Source organism: Buteo buteo, chromosome 7 (genome assembly GCF_964188355.1).
Source record: "Buteo buteo chromosome 7, bButBut1.hap1.1, whole genome shotgun sequence".
NCBI lineage: Eukaryota > Metazoa > Chordata > Aves > Accipitriformes > Accipitridae > Buteo > Buteo buteo.
The window spans coordinates 8,077,877-8,099,040 of NC_134177.1; the positions used below are offsets into that span (position 1 = coordinate 8,077,877).

Sequence of the window (21,164 nt, forward strand, 5' to 3'; positions counted from 1 at the left end):
TCATGAGAAACATTATTTGTTAGGTCTTTATTCATTGTTGTTCAGGGACAAGTTTGAAAGGTGAGGGAGTTTCTTTTTCAGGTAAATTGGTAGCCTCAGCAGCATGCCAGCTAATTATAAAATACTTCAGTAGGTTCATCAAACTGACCTGGGATTCCCTAAGGCTCAAAGAGTTTGTCAGACTTGGCATTTTCCCCAAGCCTGAGGGGAGCTTGCTCAGTCCCAAACATATTCATCTTTAATTAATGTTTTCTTTTAAAAATAAAACAACCGATCTTCCCCCACCTTTATTTGTTAAGTTATACTATTTAATTACAGGAGGAGGTATGAGATCTCCTTTTGAGATTTAAGTTTCGAATCATGAATGTAAGTCAAGTGATTATTTCTTATTCTATGTGTCTTGCACCGTATACATTGAACATTGAATATTCTGATTTGAAAAGTACTGTGAAAAATTCACAGAAATTGCATCTTTTAATTATGATACCAGTAAGAAGCCTGAATACCTTTCTGGCTTGGTAACTACCATGCAGGTATATCCAAGAGCAGAATGTAACCCTAACTGAAGTAATTGCCTACTGAGAAAATTGAGCCTCTTTGTGGGTACTGCAATGTATCCTGGTGTCTGGGTGTAGCCTCGGTACATTATCCATCTAATTCTCCCCTGAAGTGGAACATGTCTGTTAATGTTTATGAGTCTTTTCTTTGAGGCATATACTACAGAACTATGTATTTTCAGCTTCCCTTGCATCCTCAGCACTGTGGTTCACGAGTGTCTCTCCCTGAGGGCTTGTCTGTCATGTTTAATGAACTGTCAGTGCTCCAGTCCTCACTGTGATTAGGGTGACCTAAGTGGAAAAATTTGAGGTACCTTTGCATCAAGAGGTGGCAAGAGAGGAAAGAACAATATTTTTCTCTCCATAACCATTAAATATCTTAGTTTTCCTGAGTTTGAGAGGATAGGGAGATTTTAATATGTAATGTTCTCGTAATCTTTTCATAATGCTTATTCTGTTGAGTCAATGCTGAATTGACTGTCCAAGTTTTCCAGGTTCCTCAAGGAATCATTGCTTCAACACCTCATTGATGCTTTTCTTCAGGTTCTTCAACTCCTAGATTCAGTTTCTTCTATCCGTTGTCCCTGGTTCTCCCCAAATCCTGTCTCTCTTTCTCCAAGGACTGACTGCTGCCTAGCATACGTTCTTCTTTCAGTAAGGCCATGTAGAAGACTTCATAATTGCAAATAAAATTCAGGCAAAAGAGAGTATAGTGTAGGACTCCTGTTACAGCATTTCCTCATCCTGTTCTCACAAATCTCCATAGTCAGGTCTGACACATTTTGAAGGTCATGCAATACAATGAGTTTTTAAGGATGGTGGCACATTAACGCATCTCAGATGATGGCATATTAACGCATCTCAGTGTCCTGATATCACAATCGTTAATGTTGAAAAAGTGTATAAATTAAATGGAGATAGCTGAGGAAAAATAGGAAAAAAAATTTATTGTCATAATAATGGAAGAAAAAGGATAATGAACATCGAGGAGAATGACTGTTAGGTACTGAAGCAGATTATATGCATTATTTTAATTAGAGTGCCTAATAGTACATATGGTTTCCTTTGAATAATAATTGCATGCTGATGAAGTGTGATTAGAGACTTTTTTTTAGGAGTTCAATTAAATCCATTTCTGTAAAAGGGGAGTGATTAAAAAGATGATATCAAGGTCTAAAACTGAAAGCTGTGGTTGAAGCTTCCTATTGCAGATTTCTTTATTATTGCACTCCTCTGATGACTATTATTTAGTTTTGAACAATGCCACAAGTTTCAGACTGAGCCCTGCAGATTCAGCATAAGAACTGGCTTTACAGATCAAATAGAAACTTAGCAAGTACTTGGGTGTCCTTGAATGTACGATCCTGGGATTGATCCTAATTCAGGAAGATTCTTGGTTCATGCATGTATCTTGAAGCATATGAGAAGATACTTTGATTAATTAGGACTGTAAGACAACATACTGTTTGCTAGGCTGTTCTGTATTTCTGTAGAGTGCTTGTGAACCTGGGTGATTAAATGCAGACTTGCACTGCTGCTTATTTTATCTGCTAGTCATTACTGTCTGACTTGTAAGGCTCATAGACCAGCAGGACCCAGCCAACTGTCTGGCAACTGTTAACAAAATTATCAATTATCTTGCTGAGTCCTATCATCTTGTGCTTTGATTATTCTGTATCGTGAGTAAGGAGAGCTGGTTGTGCTAACATCCTGATTCGAGTCTTAAACACATGCGTAAGTCGGACAAGGGTACTGATATTCACAAACTGGTGGCAAACGCAATGGAGGCCATCAGTAGCATGGAAGAGTGTGATGGTTTCTGGAACTGTGTACTAAATGTCCAAGCTGGTAATCACAGCATCCTGTGTTTTCATACCAGTACACAGGAATGGATGCCGATATATCTTCTCTGGTATTCGGAGATGACATTTACTTTCTTCAACTTTAAACTTTCCTTTATAGCTTAAACCAGAAAAAATACTTAACATTTCTTGTCCTAAAGTATGTGCGCTGCTAGCTAGCTGCATGTTCTGTCTTCTGAATGTCTGCATTACACATGCAGATAAAAAAATAAGCTATGTAGTTTTGGTTTAAGGTAGTAAAGATCTATCCAAGACGCAATTTCTGTACCCGATTGTTGTCATTAGAGATCTTTGCCTCTGATGTGTGGAAATAAATTTTGCTTCATATTTTTTTATATACTTCTCTTTCTACCAAAACCATAGCTAAATCTATTTCCTCAGGACTGCCTGTAACCAGCTTCAGGCAGTTAACATTCCTTCTTTAAAAAGGATCTAGCACTAGTTTCCCCCTCCTCTTGCTGTAGCTGAAGAGGGTCAGAGAATGAAAGCATTTAAAAGGTCACTTTCTGTGCAATGATGGCATCTTGGTTTATGGGAATGCTATTTGCAAATTATTCAGATTTAACCCAAAATTTTCTGTATTTGTCACTCTCAAAGTCTGCAGCTGGTAACCAGAGCAACCTGGCTTTAAAGTTGGAGATAAAAAAGAATTAATGCTAGAACAAACTTTAAAATTCTCTTTAAGAAATCTAGTGTGAGGGTTTGTAGTGATGTAAAGATTTGTATCGTCGTGGTGTGACCTCTTCAGCCAGAGCTCACGAAGCTCTTAGTGCAGAAGAGCATTCTGTTATATCCTTTTGCATGCTCATCACTACGCGCACTAGGGAAAAGTCTAAGTGACTAACTTTTTTTTTAACGAGTGATTTGAATCTAGTGGCCCTTCTAGAAGTTAATTCAACACTTTCTTTGCACCTAGATACCACTAAAATTTGATGTACGTAAATACAAAATACATGATTATAAACTCTTCTCAAGATTATTGCTACTTTCCTGCATACTTCAAAGACATGCAATTTTTGTTTATGTGCAGAAAAAATAAGGATAAAGCACTTGAGAAACTCTCTAACTACATTTCTACACTGCCCACAGAAGGAACTGTGCTTTACAGTTAACTTCATGGCTTCCTGTGTAAGCACTAACCCTGTGTATTCTGCACAGACATAAAGTTGCTTTGCCTCAGTTCCAAACAAACCAGGTTGAGTAAAAGTTCATTTACGCAGTGCCAAGCCTAACTTAATAAAGCTATTATCTTCGAAGTTGAGTTAACGATCCCCGTTGTCTGCCACTGCAGTAACAAGAGCATGAGAACTGCCACAATGGGCCAGACTTCAGCCCGATTCCCCAGCTCTCATGGTAGGTAGCGATGAACACTTCAGAACAAGTGTATTTCCCCTGTGGCCACAGTCAAAGTTTGAATCTGGACCATCGTTTTTAGTAGTCAGCAGTGCACTGCCCTGCATGAATCTGTCTAGTCCCGTCTGAAACCTGGTTGCGCCCTTGGTGTCTGGCACGTCCCGTGACGGCGAGCTCCAGAGCACAGTGATGTCTCGCAGGACACAAGGCATCTCTGCCCACTCTGTGCTGGGTGAAGAGAGGAAGACCCCTGGATGTCCTCACTCATATCCCTTTCATTGGTGATCTGGATAGAAGGTAGAAGTGAGTGGAAGGGAACTCTCCTTAACCTTATGGAGTTACAACACAGGGCATGGGGTATAATCACTCACTAGAAATTAATACAATTTAAAATTTATTTTTTAATATACACATATTAAAAGATTCACATAAATGCATTTAAGTATATACAAAACATATATTTGCGTAGACTTTATAAATACAATTTAAAATGTATGAATTTCTACATGTACACAGAAAACAAAGCAGAGATAAGAATGAGTTTCTTTTTTGTGCAAGTAATTGAAAGCAGTGAGATGAATGATCCCTCCCAGCTGGTAATGAAATCTATAGAAAATGTACTTTCACTGCTCTAAGTGTTGTGTATTGCTAAGTTGGCCAATAAATGAAATTTTAAGCAAAACAATCACTTAAGAGAATACTTATGACCTTAATTTCTCAGTGCCTCAAAATCTCATCACGAGTCATGTAGAAAATGTAGTATAGGTTCATGTAAATAGAGATCTTCCGTACTCCAAAGTAAGTGACCCAAGGTATCATAATACTGGCATATCTTAATATTAGGGATGCCTAATGCTGTGTGCCACGTTAATACAGTTAGTTAAGTGTTGTTTGCTGTGCACAGGATACATGCAAAGAGGGAGAATCCATGTTTTGTTCACTATCACTTTTACTTCCTAATCAGTATTTTCTATACTGAGAGTAAATAAAACAATATTAAATTATAGACAGAGGTGTTGAAATAAAGTTTTAAATATTTGTAAGAGCTCAGACTTGCCTTGGTCAGAAACAGCTATCTGTAATGAATTACTATGCTCTAGTTCACCTACTGTAGCTATAGACTCATCGTACTCTTTTCTCAGAGAGCCCTCTACTGACCTAAAATACAGTATGTCGAACTGAATGTCAGATAGCCCCAAATATCATTTGACCTGTAAATATGTGCCCTGGTGCCAAGGTAGATTTCAATAAGAACAAAAGCGTACATGGTACTACTGAATTTTTGAGAACTTCTGAATTGTCAAAAGTTGACTGCTTTAGTGCAAAGCAAACATGTTTGTGACCAGATTTCTATCTCTTTGTCTACTCAAGGGAATGTGATTCTTCAGAAAAATAGAGGGTCAAAGAACTGGTGGTTTTCTCATGCTCCTGCCTCTGACTTTTCTTGTGTGAGTCAGTTAACTTTGGGGGGGGGGGGGGCGTGATGAATATAAGAAAAATAACTGTGTAGACTGATTATGCAGGAAATTTTGCTACTGTAAATTGAGATCCTAGTATTAAAAAATGCTCATTCATTTGTCATGAGTTTCACGATTACTGCCATTCATCCGGTAGTAGTAGATGCTGAAATTCTGTTATGGCCAGGGAATCACAGATTTCACTTAGACTCAATTTCTCATGCTTAATTAAAAAAATCTGATAACATGAAGGAAATTGCAGGGGGGGGATGGGACGGGGGGGGGGACGGACGGACACCACCAGAAAGCAAATTCAGGAAATTTCCCTGTATTATTAAAAATATTTCATTAATTTTGCAGGTTGGAAAGGTTGGGGAAGGCTGATGATTTTTACATTTGAGATTGCTACATGTTGTGGTTCTGAGAGGGGATCTTAATATATGCAGAGATTTATTCCTTATTTACACAGGGGTGGGCACTGAAAACGTTGTTTATGTTTGGGTTAATGTCAGATGATCTCAGCAGGTCACTCTGCTAGTCAGTATGTGTGGAAAGAGAGACCCCTTGATGCAAAGAGATGAACACCTGAGATTAGAGTGCAACAGCCAGCCACAAAAGTTATACCTTTTCTTTCACCTTTACAAGAGAAAAGAGGAAAAAAGTGTTATTTTCAACACATTGTTATTGATCACTCTAAACAGCAGAGTATCTTTCCATGCTCTTTCTTCATCCATGAACCCCATGGATAATATGTGAAGGGAGAGGTGCAAGGTGTGAGGGCAAACGTGACTTGGCTAAAAACAACGCCTGATGTCAAAGGAAGTTGGGGCTCAGAGTTCAAACGAGTTAGTTGCCCAGTGTCACACACGGATCAGTTACAAGGATTGTTTGAGTCTGTAGCAGGGAGTCTTATATACAGAGGTCTATTGAGTCTGTAGTTGGGAATCTACACAGGTCTGCTACACTTCTTTTTTTATATTATCTGCTTTCTAATGTGAGTTGTCATGGGTTTGGTAGATTAGCTGCCATGTGTATGCTGGTTTTCTCTAAAAGTACACAGGTATTGGTAGGGTAAAGTGTTGTTAATATTCATAGAATAAAATTATATAATAAAACCCTGAAAATTAATAGAATGCAGGAAAGAAGAAAAAGTATGTTACAGTGGTATATGGCTTGAAATATAAAACAGTTGCCACTGTACAATTCAGGTTTCAAGTAGCTGTGTCTAATTCATTCCAGCAGGTAATGTTGGACTACAGCACTACTGAAGAGCAGTGTTCACAAAAGGATAAACATGGCAGTTTACCTGATTTTTTAAGTTATGTTGTTTGTAACTTGGCATATGAAAAGATCTGAGATGTCTTTTTAGATTTTAGCACTCTTAATGTAACTAAAAATGTCCTAAAGGCTCAGCACTTACACCCACTGAGGTTTACATAGCACGCAGGCTAGATACAGCACACAGTTTCAAATCTCACTAGACAAAAAAAAAAAAGACTGGCATGTGAACTTCTGTGTTAAAGAAACTGCCTGCACACTATATGCTGATGTTTATTCTAGCAGATTGATCTCTGTCATGCATAATATTTTCCTATCCTCATATCTGCTAAATATGTTTTCATTTTCTTCATCTTACAAGTTCCTCATCGTACGACAGAGTGGAAGATGGGTTGCCATGCCTGTGTTGTCTGTAAAACCAGATAACATTTAAGACGTGTCCCTGCAAGACATGATCAATAACAGCACGCCCCAAAAGCAAAACTGAATCTGTGTAAAAAAGGCTGAGTGGAGCCTTTCACGTTTTTGTATCCTGGATTTTAAGTATTCAATTGTTTAAAAAATTTTGCATGCCAATAGACGTGCTTTGAGTTGTTAGTAGGCAGCTTGGATATTTGAGGAAGCAATTTGCCTTGAAAACTGAGTTTAACTCACTGAAAAACCAGGTGTGACATACCAAAAAAAAAATTTCTGTTATGAACCCTCCCCCAACTCCATTTTAGTTAGTCCCTTATTTACATTGTAAAACAGCTAAAACGATAAAGAATATTTATAATTTACGTAGATGAACATATTGTGTGTATTTAATCCAGTTATTATTTTGGAGACTGGTGCAGATTCACCTGATATCCCTGAGAGCTGACTTTTACTGTGAAATTAGGTTCATAAGTTGGGTAGAATTGCAAGAAGACATAGTTTGTAAATGAGTATGTTATAACACTTTGGAAGAGAGAAGAACCTACGGCTTCATTTAGGAAGTGTCATGTGACATTGAATCATTTTTAACACCAGCATTTTTGGAAGTTTGTGGGGTTTTTTAGCTTTTGGGATCTGCACAGTGTCAGAGAGATGAAGTCAGGCACGGTAGTTATTTCCTTCCTACAAAGAAGTTTGTGCTGTAAGGTAAAAGACCTTGAAAAAAATGTTACCTTGGTATAAACCTGTTTTGAATATTAAGATTTATTCTGCAATATACATAGAATCAAAGAATGGTTTGGGTTGGAATGGACCTTAAAGATCATCTAGTTCCAACCCCCTGCCATGGGCAGGGACACCTTCCACCAGACCAGGTGGCTCAAAGCCCCATCCAACCTGGCCTGGAACACTGCCAGGGATGGGGCATCCTGGGCAACCTCTCTGGGCAACCTGTCCCAGTGCCTCACCACTCTCATAGTGAAGAAATACAGTATAACTCTACAATTATTGTTATGTTTTGTATTAATATTTATCTCTAAAGTAATTGGAAGTTCATTAAATACATTTTAGTTTACTGAAGAATACTTTTCCCAAAGCCAAGTGCAGTGGGAACGTTATTCATTATTTTTTCATTTTAAATTATATAAGAAAAGCGTTTCAGAATCAATTAGCATTTGAACTATAATTTTTTTCTTTAGACTTGATAATCGTGCAAATGTTACATCAATTATTGTGTGTATTGTGTGTGTATTATTATGTATAAATGTTATTTGAGAAGTTGTCATTAGCGTTATAACCAGTTCAGTATGGGAATAGAATCAATTATGCTGCTTTAGCATTTCACTTTATGAGAAAATTGTTGTCTTTACTCTTTGCTAAGTTATTCTTGCATTTAATAATTCAATAGTCAGTCTGAACCATTTTTCAACAGGGAAAAGGGGGCAGAAGCTTGTCTTTATTTTCCATGTATATTCAGTGTTGTACTCAGGGGAACGGTATATCCAAAAATAAGACTATAAATAAGAAATCAGTAGCCTTTTCTGTCTTGCTGCATTATGTGGGTTTGATATATGCTTCTGCAGCATTATTACTTACTCTGTTCAAATCAATGCTCTCAGCTTTCCTTTATGTGATTGATTTCCTCCAAATTAGCCTATGAAGTACATGATTTAATAAACAACGCTGTTACCTGTTTACCAACACACAAATGTCCACAATATTACATCCAGAGATGCTATGCTTCAGTCAGTCACAAGATTTTCATGGTATGACTTTATTTGAATGAGAAAGAGAGAACAACTTTGGTCTTACATAGTCAAAAGCAAAATAAAATTGCTTGGAAGAAACAGACATAAGGCATGGACTTACAAAAATTAAGCCAGATTCTGTAGGAGATAATGATGAAAAGGAAAGACGCTTACTAGGGTATTCTCCTCTTTAATGCCACTTTTATGCCTCAGAAAAGAAGCATTTTTTCCATACTTTTGTGTTCTTAAACATTGCAGTAGCAGATTGAAAAGTATCAGTAGCACCGTATAACTGTTCATGTCCCTCCCTAAAAATATACCTATGTATATGTATCTTGCATTAACACTTAGTGAAGGGTTTTGCAGAAATGGGGTGTGAGGGAAGAATTCAAATGTTTTGTGTGATATAGACTATGTGATATAGTACTATTTAGGATTCAATGGGTTTGGACTCCATATAGAATTCCTCCTCTTTAATAGGACGTTATTTCATTGCCACAGTTGCTTTTCAGTAGCAATTTACAAGTTGTTAATGTTTTGGGCAGCTGTGTCTTATAGTTCCGTGCAGGACAAGGAAGGATTTTGCATGGTATTTGGACATTTAGAACCAGATTTTTACTGTTGCTTATGGCTGGGTTATAGGAACCCGGTTTGTCTACAGTTTTGAACAGGTTTCCGTTTGCCCAAACAATTCTATTTTTTTATTTCCACAATACCTCTCCCATATTCCCAAGACTAATGTTTTCAACCCAGAGACTTTTGTGTATAATCACTGATAGAAAACATAATGGTTTTCAAGCATTAATGGCTTGTGCAGTTGGGAATTTTGGAGAAAAGTTTTTTGAGATGTTACTGTGTAGTATTTTAACACAGATGTCCAAACGCAGTGTTTTTCATCTTCCTTCAAGTTCACTCTTAGTTCTTTAGTTTTCCTGATAATGGCCTGACATATCGTTATTCCTCCCTATTTTTTTCTCACTGTATATATGGTAGGGGTTTTTTTCTTCATGCCTTTTGCAATATTGTATTCTCCAGAGGTAAATCGCAATAGTTTCACAGTATGTCTCTGCTCAGATGTAGGCTGCAGCCTGATGTACAGCATGTTCCCTCAGTCTCTGTACCCAAATCAGTCTGTGGCTGGGTCATTTCATTAATGCTTTCTGAGAAATGTTGTTGGGCTTCTATCAATCATTCTCCAGGAAACCTGTATTTCTGATATCACCCTGTTTTCATCCACTTTCCTGGGAGATGGTTTTCCTCTTCAATTGCTGTACTATTGTTTTTAATATTACTTAGGATTGTTGTCTTTTCCTACTACTTTGTATTGTAGAATTAAAATGCTACTTTCAGCACAGCAACTATCATATTGCTTTTGAAAGATAGATATTATTCTAACCCCCTCACTACCTTGGGAAGTGTTGTACAATATGATTTTATTCAGTCCACATTTTTATCAACACGATCACCATCACCTGCAGCCATCATTCCATTTCAGAGCGCAGCCCTACAGGTATTTTCTCCCTTTTTGCAATATCAAGATATGAAGAAGATGAATGAAAGTTTCCTGCATGTTTTTGTCAGTGTATTTTTATAGCTCCCACGAACAGTGATGGACTTGGCAGCCTAGAGACTGAAATCCTCTGTTTAATCACAGGCTAGGAATAGTTCGGCAGAAAGACATATTTCTATATACAGCCCCTGTAGCATGTCTAAGCCTTGAGCCGGAGAGCCTATCTTCTATAAGTGAAAAAAAGCACTCAGGTCAGTCAGTCCCTGGCCTCATCTCTGGAACTGTTGAAAAGAAGCATTCATGCTATTGAGTTTCATGACAGGTGCTAATGTCTAGTCTGGAGTGGACTGAGAGTTCCCTTTCACTCATTTGGGAATTTCTTTCTGTAAGTTACTGAGAGAATGTAGTGTTCTATCCAGTTTGGAAGTTGTACATCTGTGTGCTTCAAGTAGTCATATATCTCTTCAAAGGCAGTAGGTTTTCAGATCAGCTTGCATTTAGCCATGGCCTTGATCTGAAGCTCGTTAATGTCTGTGATTTTTTTTTTCTTTTTACTTGTGTAAACTCTCAAAATCCCATAGCTAAAACCAGACAACTAAGTAAAACAATAAAGCTTATTCCTATTTTTAGAATGTTGAGGTGTTTTATTTGAAAACAAAGCAAAAGTAAGGCCTTTCAGAGATTTCTGCAGTATCCTAGGTCCACGGAAAAAGTACTGCACAGAATTCTTGTGCGTGGTCAGAAATTGTAATCCCTTAACATTTTTTAATGTTGTATTAGAAGGGCAATGGTCTAGGTCGTACTCCTTTTCACAAAGATGTGTTTATGGGGTTTTATTTGTTTTTCCCTGAAAATCCAATGTGATGAAAGTATGTGCTATTCCAAAAGAAGTGCTGGCTATTAAATCTGCTAGAAATTATTTGACTGTTTTTTTGGGTTTTTTTGTATTTTTCAGCTAACAGGACAAGTGACTTTGCAAATTGCCAATGAACCAGTTTTGCCGTTTAATGCCCTCGACATCGCGTTAGAAGTTCAGAACAGTCTTAAAGGTAATTTTTGTTAGAGGAATATTGTTCTCCATTAATACAGAGGGGGAAAAAAAGGATCATCTGCTCCCTGACACAGATTCTCAGTTTCCACTTGGATGATAGCCAGTGATTTTACGGGTTAAACAGTGTCATTATATAATGGTAAATAGAACACAGTTTTTCTTGCTGAATAAAGCCATAAAATGTTTATACTTCTTCTGATGTTACTATGTCAGTTAAGCAATAATTAGTATTAAAATCTCATAATTACAGTCAAAGATAACAACCTCTGTGAGTGAACTTGATTTTAATACCCTTCAAGGCTTTGTTTGGTTTTTGCAGGAAAGGGCTTCTAATCCTATTGCCATTTGGCTCCTTAATTTTCACCATCATCTCCCTTGTTTGCATATTCCACTAACTCACCTTGTTGGCAGAGCATGCTTACTTTTCTCCTTTTTCAGAGGTGACAAAGCACGGTAATTTACCAATATGTATTGTTTGAGTTGATTAAGCACTGAGATCTGGAGGCTCTGTATCTGAAACTGATCTTGGTCTGTTTGGGACAATAGGTTAGGGTTAGGGATAGGGACAAAAAAGTTCCTAGTCAGAAAGTAAACAAGTGACTGGTAACTTGGAAATGATGCAGATATAATTCTCATAGACTCTGGATTTGGCACTGTTTGCTGGGTGTAGGATGAATGCCTTGATATGAGACTGCTTCATCAAGATCGTGGAGCCATTACTAATATTCCTGTGTTGCCTTCTCATTTTTGGCTCTTTCTATTCTCCTGTGGCCTTTTAGGGCTTGATAAAAGAACAAGCATTCTGCAGTCTTCTTGTCCTATGTTGACAACAGAACCCAATTAAGCCAATAGCCCTTGGCTTGAGCTGTATGAGATAACACACTTAAAGGGGCCAGTTGTGCATTTCCTTTGCCTCTGGGGGCTGTGGTTTGTTTGTTTTTTTCTCTACAGTTGGTAGAAGAATGTTGATATAAGGAACTAAACCCATTGTATGCTACTGAGATGTTCTCTGCTAATATCTAGAATACAAAAGAACAACAAAACTTCTTCTTATCAATTAGGAAAAGAATATGTCTCAGCTCCAGTCCTGAGCACTAAGGAGCGAGAGGAAGTCTAGGTTCTAACACTGTCCGGCGTCACTCATCCATATAAGCTTTCTCCTTCAATATCGTCTGTCTTCCTCCTCCTATTCTGTCCATTTCCCCTTACAGTTTCCTTGTATCTTAGTGTATTCAAATGAGATCCACCTCTCCTTCCTTTTCAAGGTGACTAGTTGGAAGTAGGCTGGATGTGCAGCGCACATAAGAGGCTTAGTCCATAGAGATTAAATCTTTTGATAATTTAGCTGCCAAACTCTAACATAATTGTGTACAGAGATATTTCCAAAGCTGATATTCTGGTCAGAGTTCAGTGAACTTAAAAGGAATGGTAAAAGGTGTATCCCTGACAAGAACCCTCATGAAATTTGAAAGGCTACTCCAAAGCAAGCCTTTGTTAGAACCTCACAGTGGAAAATGTAAAACTGTGTTGTTGTTTGCTCTTCTTCAATTATGTCTCTGATACAGGTTACCTGTAGTGTGCCAAGACCTTTCAGAAATAACTTTTCCTCTTTATACTGTGTATATATATATGGAACTCTCAAGTTGGTCTGTTAAATAATGGTGGAAGTTCTATAAAATCACACCAAAACTTTACATGTAGTTGAGCAGAATGTGACATCTTATCTCAAACTTAAAGATTTTTTGCAATCTTGAGGTGTTGCCCCTGCATTTCATTCACTCCCTACAGTGTAAAGTATCACTTTTCTGTAATACACATTCATAGAAGTATGATACCTTTTCTTTAATCTTTGCCATCCATCATTGTCAAGACCTAGGAGTTAGTAGTCTAGCATTGGTCTGGAATCAGTGAGCATCCAAAAAGACAAGTAATTTTAGCTCTGTTGTGCCATATAAATATTGGTTTAGTTCAGCCTAAACACAGCAGGGAATAATCATCAAATAAAAACTGTGGCTCAGCTGGTATTCCTTCAACTGAACATGAGATGTCTGGTATTGTTCTTCCTTTTTTCTTTATTTTGAGTAACAGAAAATTTTGATTTAAACTGACTTTTTCCTCTAACTTCAGTTAGATCATTTATCTCAACCACTTCAGGGGAGGGAAAATTATTTTCTAGGCTGTAGGGCAAGCAGGATAAATTTTCTCTCAGCTGTTCACTTTGGAGTTTTGTTTAATGACTTTCTTCATGACTTTCATGTCTCGTGTATCTCTGACTTGTGTCAAATAACAGTGTATTTTTATTTGGAAACCAATAAGACAAATGCCTTTTTTCTGGAGACTTAAATGAGGAGTTTTATTTTTTAACATGGCTCATTAATTTCTTCATTCTTCAAAAGATGTTATGTTGTCTTAGATTTCAGTTCAAAGGTGCATTGTTTTACTAAACTATTTCCTTCTCCAACTTGATGCAAAATGTAAATGTAGAAAAGGCGAAGGGAAATCTGCATGACATGCTAGAAGACTTGTTCATTAGGTTTAATTTTGTGCCTCTGGGATCTGGTTCAGCCAATCACTTAAATAAACATTTTATTGCCTGTTGGACTTCCTCACATTCTTGAAGTTAAATCGTATGTATAAATACTTGAGTCACAGTTTTTCAGTCTCCTGCACATCCTCACAAAAGGATGTGCATGTCTTAATATTTGTTAATACTGCATTTATTTACGTTGCCAAAGGACTTAATTCTTAATGTGGATGTCTGTACTCTTAGGTCTGTTAAATTCAATGGGATGTTACTCAGCACTTTATAAACCATTTCTTACATTCAGGATGGGCTGGATGGCACGTTGTAGGGAAATGTCATCCACAACATGGTTACATCTGGCTCGAGGCCTGTACCTCAGAAAGGTGGGGAAACGGCTTTTAAGCAACATGTGTTCTCTCCCCTTGCGCACACCAGAACTCTTGGAAACAAGCTACGGCTTTTGGGTTTACCTGAAAGGAAGGGTTGTGACTGGAGAGACATTTCTTTTTGTGCATCTGCTGATGGTCTGATGTTTAACAGGAAACCTCGTGGTCATAAATGATATGAGATAGGTTCCAAGACTGAAATCCAGGTCCCTGGGGCTATTCAGGCTGTTATCTGTCTGATCACAGATGTGATATTTTAGAGAAATTCGTAAATAGGTGACAGTTTAAAATAGTCTCATTAACTACACGTTGCAGTTGTGCGGTGTTTGTGCCTTTCATACATTTAAAACCAAAACCCACTGCAACTTGAATCAAATACAAGAGTATCTCACTAGACCTTGCATGCTATGAAACCCAATTTACCTTCTGAGGTAGGGCACAGACAAGATGTCAAATCTTGTCTATAAATGATAAAAATGGTTCTTTTAAACACTTCTGTAGAAGTGTTTTGTATGTATATGCAAGTAGAAATGTGTAAGAATTTGTATATACGTATTCTTTATGTATATAAGCGTTTTTGTTCAAAACATATTTGTATTATCCGCTGAATGCTTTTAGCACTGTGCAGTCTGGACTTGCTCCTTGTAGCCTATCTTACACTGGATTTGACCCTCTTTAAAATTTAGTATATATCACAGCAAGCTTCAGGGATTGATGATGGAGGTGTTAAAGTGTCTCATTAGGATTAAAAGCCCTTCTATACCTTTGCACCTGACTGACTCAGCAATAACAAGTTCAATCACACTGTTTACAAAAATACAGGCAACCAGGTTTGATGCTAGCCATGTCTCTCTCTCCGGTGCCATCAGCTGTAGAAGCTGATATTGTTTCATTATTTCAAGTCACTGGGCCCACCTAGACTCATGCAGACCTTTCAAAAATTGGTGTCTGTTGCCCCAGCCTTAGATTGTGGCGGAGTAACACTAGGCACACGTGCTAAGATTCCCTAGTTGTGGCTGTCATCACAGGCTGCTGAAGCTGGTAAGCAAGTCAGATAAGCTGTAAGCCATCTCTAATAGGCACCGGCTGAGAGGTCTGTGAAGACAAATTAAGTGCGGGTGAGATTTTCTGGTTTTCCCTGTACAGGGAGGGCAAGGGCTCTGTTTTAAAGCTCTTTGGCTGACGCACTGTCGGTTGTGTGTTGCTTCCTATCAGTTAGGCCCTTCCTTCTCCCCAGACTGGATGTTTTACAGATGTTACAGCAGCTGAAGTACTTGGCGTGATAATAGTAGGCAGTGCTAGCAGAAGTTTAAAAATAATCTGTTTTATGATACGCCATTTCCAGGAAGGTCTGCATGACTTTCCACAGCCCTGGCTCAACCCGTACATTTAAAAACATCAGTCTAAACTTTCCATCCTTAGAAAAATCAATACAGAAACATATCTCTGTCATTTACTTGATGGCTCCATACTTACTGCCTACAGCTATCTGCTAGTCTTCAGCCTGGCATCATTTTACCTGCTTGACCATATTTCCCTGATCATTTAGGGTGCTTTTCAGAGTTACTTTCTCCTCTGTCTGTAATGCTCAGAAAGTTTCCCTCTTTACTGTTCCCACCCATTATTCTTGACTGCTACAGAGGTGAAAAATGCAACAGTTAGTTATCTGTATATACGACAGAAATACCTTTTTTGCCATGAGACACTGACATCTCGTTTTCAGTATCCTTTCAAGGATATTATATATTAGTACTGGCAAACCTTTCATCAGTCTTTAAAAAAAAAAAATCATGGAAAAATCCATTTTCCATGGACAAAGCATTTGGTACTGAAGGGAAAGGATAAGCGTCTATTCTGTATCAGTAGGCCATATATGTTTCAGCAGCTCTGTACAGTCATTGATAACTTTGTAGAATCACAGAATTGTTTGGGTTGGAAGGGACCTTTGAAGGTCATCTAGTCCAACCCCCCCTGCCCTGTGCAGGGACATCTTCAACTAGATCAGGTTGCTCAGAGCCCTGTCCAACCTGACCTTGAATGTTTCCAGGGATGGGGCATCTACCACCTCTCTGGGCAACCTGTTCCAGTGTTTTACCACCCTCATTGTAAAAAATTTCTTCCTTCTATCTAGTCTAAATCTACCCTCTTTTAGTTTAAAACCATTACCCCTTTGTCCTATCGCAACAGGCCCTGCTAAAAACTCTGTCCCTGTCTTTCCTAAAAGCCCCCTTTAAGTATTGAAACATAACAATAAAGTCTCCCCGCAGCCTTCTTTTCTCCAGGCTGCCTCTGTGTTGATATGCATAATAATATGTCACAACACGCCTTAATGAAAAGAGACTTGTAGCAACACCTGTGGTGAATTGACCCTGGCTGGATGCCAGGTGCCCACCAAAGCTGCTCTATCACTCCCCTTTTCAGCTGGACAGGGGAGAGAAAATATAACAAAAAGCTCATGGGTCAAGATAAGGACAGGGAGAGATCACTCACCAATTACCATCATGGGCAAAACAGACTTGACTTGGGAAAATTAGTTTCATTTATTACCAATCAAATCAGAGTAGGATAATGAGAAATAAAATCAAATCTTAAAACACCTTCCCCCCATCCATCCCTTCTTCCTGGGCTCAACTCCATTTCTGAATTCTCTACCTCCTCCCCACCAGCGGCACAGGGAATGGGGGTTCGGGTCAATTCATCGCACGTTGTCTCTGCGCCGCCCCTTCCTTCTCAGGGGCAGGACTCATCACACTCTTCCCCTGCTCCAGCGTGGGGTTCCTCCCACGGGAGACAGTCCTCCATGAACTTCTCCAGCGTGAGCCCTGCCCACGGGCTGCAGTTCCTCACAAACTGCTCCAGCCTGGGTCCCTCCCCCGGGCTGCAGTCCTTCAGGCACAGCCTGCTCCAGCATGGGTCCCCCGTGGGGTCACAAGTCCTGCCAGCAAACCTGCTCCAGCGTGGGCTCCTCTCTCCACGGGGCTGCAGGTCCTGCCGGGAGCCTGCTCCAGCGCGGGCTTCCCATGGGGTTCCAGCCTCCTTCGGGCACCCACCTGCTCCAGCATGGGGCCCTCCCCGGGCTGCAGGTGGAGGTCTGCTTCACCGTGGTCTTCCCCACGGGCTACAGGGGAATCTCTGCTCTGGTGCCTGGAGCACCTCCTCCCCCTCCTTCTTCACTGACCTGGGGGTCTGCAGGGCTGTTTCTCTCACATGTTCTCACTCCTCTCTCACGGCTGCAATCACTGCTGCACAGCTTTTTTTTTTTTTTTCCCCCTCCTTAAATATGTTCTCCCAGAGGCGCTACCCCCATCGCTGATGGGCTCAGCCTTGGCCAGCAGCAGGTCCGTCTTGGAGCCGTCTGGCATTGGCTGCATCAGACATAGGGGAGGCTTCTGGCAGCTTCTCACAGAAGCCACCCCTGTAGCCCCACTGCTACCAAAACCTTGCCATGCAAACCCAGTAAAACACCAGATTAGTTTACTTGGGCAGTAGCAGTCATGGTAGCAAAATTGAAGCTGATGGCAATGTATTCTTTGCACTGAGGATGTACCTGGATTTGTGTTTCTGCCCCCTTTAGGGTACTTTCTGCAAAGCTTTCCCACTCAGATTTTCCACTGCCAGGTCTGATCATCCAATTTTGCACAGCATGGAAAAATCTTCCTAGTGTATACAACAACACACCTCAGCTGCTTCTCAATTTGCAAGCTACTCAAAACCTGAAGCAATCTCCCCTCTCTCTTACACGCAAGCAAATGTTCACATGCATGGACAGAGACCATCATGCCTTAAACTGCTGATTTGTCTGTGCTCATTCTCCTGTAGGTAGGTACTCATAGGCAGGTACATTCATACCAGAGGGCACAAACACAATTTAAAAATGTTAAATCTCTAGCAGTACTTTTCATAAGAGCAATCAGTTACACAGGGAAAGGCTATTGTATTCAATGTCTGTAAAAATAAATATCTATTTGGTGTAACCTGTTTCTGAATAAAATCCAGTTACATTTAGCAAGTGTAATGAAATTCAACAGTGTAATTCTCTGATCAAGAGTATACATACTCTTGAGTCACTTCCCTGTACTTGCAATTTTATTTATTGAACAACTAAGCAACTAGCTTAGATGATTCATCATGATTCATACTGGAGATAAAAGGACAAAGAATACAAAATATAATAATGTGGCATTGTTTTCTCGAGTGAAGTAACACTTGCGGGTTTTTTTTATTTTCTTTGTAGAAGCATCACTAGGTGTTTAAGACATTATTAGTTAATGCATTTTTCTTTTCCTTAAGAATCATTTGCCCTTCCACTCCCAGCTTCTCAACTTGAGAAAAGCATAAATCACAGTTTCCCTTGGCATTGAAGTTCAGTGTGTTGTGGTAAAAACTACTGATGCTCTTAAAGCTATGTCCTTAGTTCTCTGTGGTAACACTGGCCATAGACTCTTCCAGGTTGTACGCTGAACTGTAAAAAAAGGCCACAGTCTTTGTTTTATAATGAATGCTGGTGTAGAGTGTGATGTAAACAGTGCTTTTTACTCACCGCTTTTAAGTGAAATGTTACAGTGTTGGTGGATAAGGGAAGAGCAACTGGTGGCATCTACCTGGACTTGTGCAAAGCATTTGACACTGTCCCACGCAAAATCCTTGTCTCTAAACAGGAGAGACATGGATTTGATGGGTGGACAACTCGGTGGATAAGGAATTGGCTGGATGGTCACGCTCAAAGAGTTGTGGTCAACAGCTTGATATCCCAGTGGAAAGCAGTGATGAGTGGCGTTCCTCAGGGGCGGTCTTGGGACAAGTGCTGTTTAACATCTTTGTCGGTGACATGGACAGTGGCATTGAGTGCACCCTCAGCAAGTTGACCAACGACACCAACCTGCGTGGTGTGTGGTTGACATGCCGGAGGGAAGGGATACCATCCAGAAGGACCCTGACAGGCTTGACAGGTGGGCCTGTGTGAACCTCATGAAGTTCAACAAGGCCAAGTGCACGGTCCTGCATGTGGGTCAGGGCAATCCCAAGCACAACTACAGGCTGGGTGGAGAATGGATTGAGAGCAGCCCTGAGCAGAAGGACTTGGGGGCGTTGGTTGACAAAAAGCTCAACGTGACCCGGCAATGGGCGCTTGCAGCCCAGAAAGCCAACTGTATCCTGGACTGCATCAAAAGAAGCGTGGCCAGCAGGTCGAGGGAGGGGATTCTCCCCCTCTGCTCTCGTGAGCCCCTACCTGGAGTACTGTGTCCAGCTGTGGGGCCCTCAGTGCGGGAAAGACGTGGGCCTGTTGGAGCGAGTCCAGAGGAGGGCCGGGCAGATGATCAGAGGGCTGGAGCACCTCTCCTGTGAAGACAGGCTGAGGGAGTTGGGGTTGTTCAGCCTGGAGAAGAGAAGGCTCCGGGGAGACCTTAGAGCAGCCTTCCGGTACCTAAAGGGGGCCTAAAGGAAAGCTGGTGAGGGACTTTTTACAAGGGCAGGTAGTGATAGGACGAGGGGTAATGGCTTTAAACTGAAAGGGGGGAGATTTAGATTAGATGTAAGGAAGAAATTCTTCACTGCATGGGTGGTGAGGCAGTGGAACAGGTTGCCTGGGGAGGTTGTGGATGCCCCGTCCATCCCTGGCAGTGTTGCAGGCCAGGTTGGATGGGGCTTTGAGCCACCTGGTCTGATGGAAGGTGTCCCTGCCCATGGCAGGGGGCTTGGAACTAGATGATCTTTAAGTTCCCTTCCAACACAAACTATTCTATGATCCTATGTAGTTGGTTTAGGGGCAAAATATATGCTGCGGAGAAGGACTGAGAGCATTTACAGGATTTTTATGTCTAAAAGGGTGGTCTGGTTGGCTTCATTTCCAAATAGAGAATGATGTATTTTCCTTTTATCTCACCTTCCCTCTTGAAAAGGCATAGCTGAGATTTACAAATGTTTATATAATACTCACAATAAAAATTATAAATGTTGTATGTTACTTGGAATATGAAGTGCTTTGCTGAAACCAAAGGATTGTTTCTAACAGGGTGAATTTAAACCTTTCCATACTGACACAAGTCCCGTAGTAAGGTATGCACAGTGCCTGGATTTTATGCATGGAAATCAGAAGTTCTTCAGCTGTACAGGATGTTTGCCTGAGATTTGAAAATTGAGGATACCGATATTTGCAAAATATCCCAAATGTACCAAGTTTATATGCTGGGAGTGTATTTTTCTGAGGCATCAACCTAACTTAATCAGACTTTAAATTACTCCAGACTCAGTCAGAAAGATACCAGTCCTGTACATCAAGGTACTACAGTGCCTGTTACCCATTCTAATTAGGAAAAGGTGGACGGGTCAAGAGCCATTGACAAAGCAACCTTGTCCCAAGCCAAGACAGACATAAACCATCTTCTCTCACTCCTGTTCCCACAGGGATCTTCTGTTCATTGTTGAAATTCATCTTGATAGCTCAGGAAATCTGACAGCTTCTCTCACACCAGCATCTGTCTCTCCATGTATTTTTGATCATTTCATATTTTGCTAGATTGGAATGCGTTAGTCAGCTGAATGACAGGAGTGCGTGCGGATCTATGAACTCCTTTCCCTTTGCTGAAATGTATCCAACAGCAAATCTCTTTTTCCATACGAGAGGGAGAATATGTCATATTCAGGTGTTTCCTTGAATTTCTTAGTTGTATCTATTTGCTTTTCCATTCCTGTTATATGCTTACTTTTCAGACTCCATCCATAAGTAGTTTGAGAAATTAGTTAATGTTCACCATTTACTATTTCTGATCTCTTCGTATATCTATTGGACAAAGACCTTTAGTAGTCATTTGACTTGTGTCTTGAACCACTTTGTTGGATTAATCATCTCAGGCACTAGGATACTGAATTCACTGAGGTTTGTACATTCAACTAAAGGTGAGACAGCTTCTAAAGCTGAATGGTTTGTTTTGATTAAATCATCATTTGAAAGATCTAAGGGTAGTTGACTTTCTTGTCCTTAATAGGCAAAGTGAATCTTGGCCTTAAAGATAATTTCTGCATC

The 21,164-nt window shown here is 39.9% G+C and overlaps 1 protein-coding gene across 1 annotated transcript in view; it reads left to right on the forward strand.

Moving 5' to 3' along the window:
- The window catches only part of NAALADL2 (N-acetylated alpha-linked acidic dipeptidase like 2), a 644,640-nt gene that overhangs the window by 458,286 nt on the left and 165,190 nt on the right, over window positions 1–21,164 (forward strand). Inside the window, exon 14 of the mRNA XM_075031410.1 lies at window positions 11,135–11,228. Coding sequence (XP_074887511.1) covers window positions 11,135–11,228 — 94 coding nt within the window. The remainder of the gene's footprint in view (window positions 1–11,134; window positions 11,229–21,164) is intronic.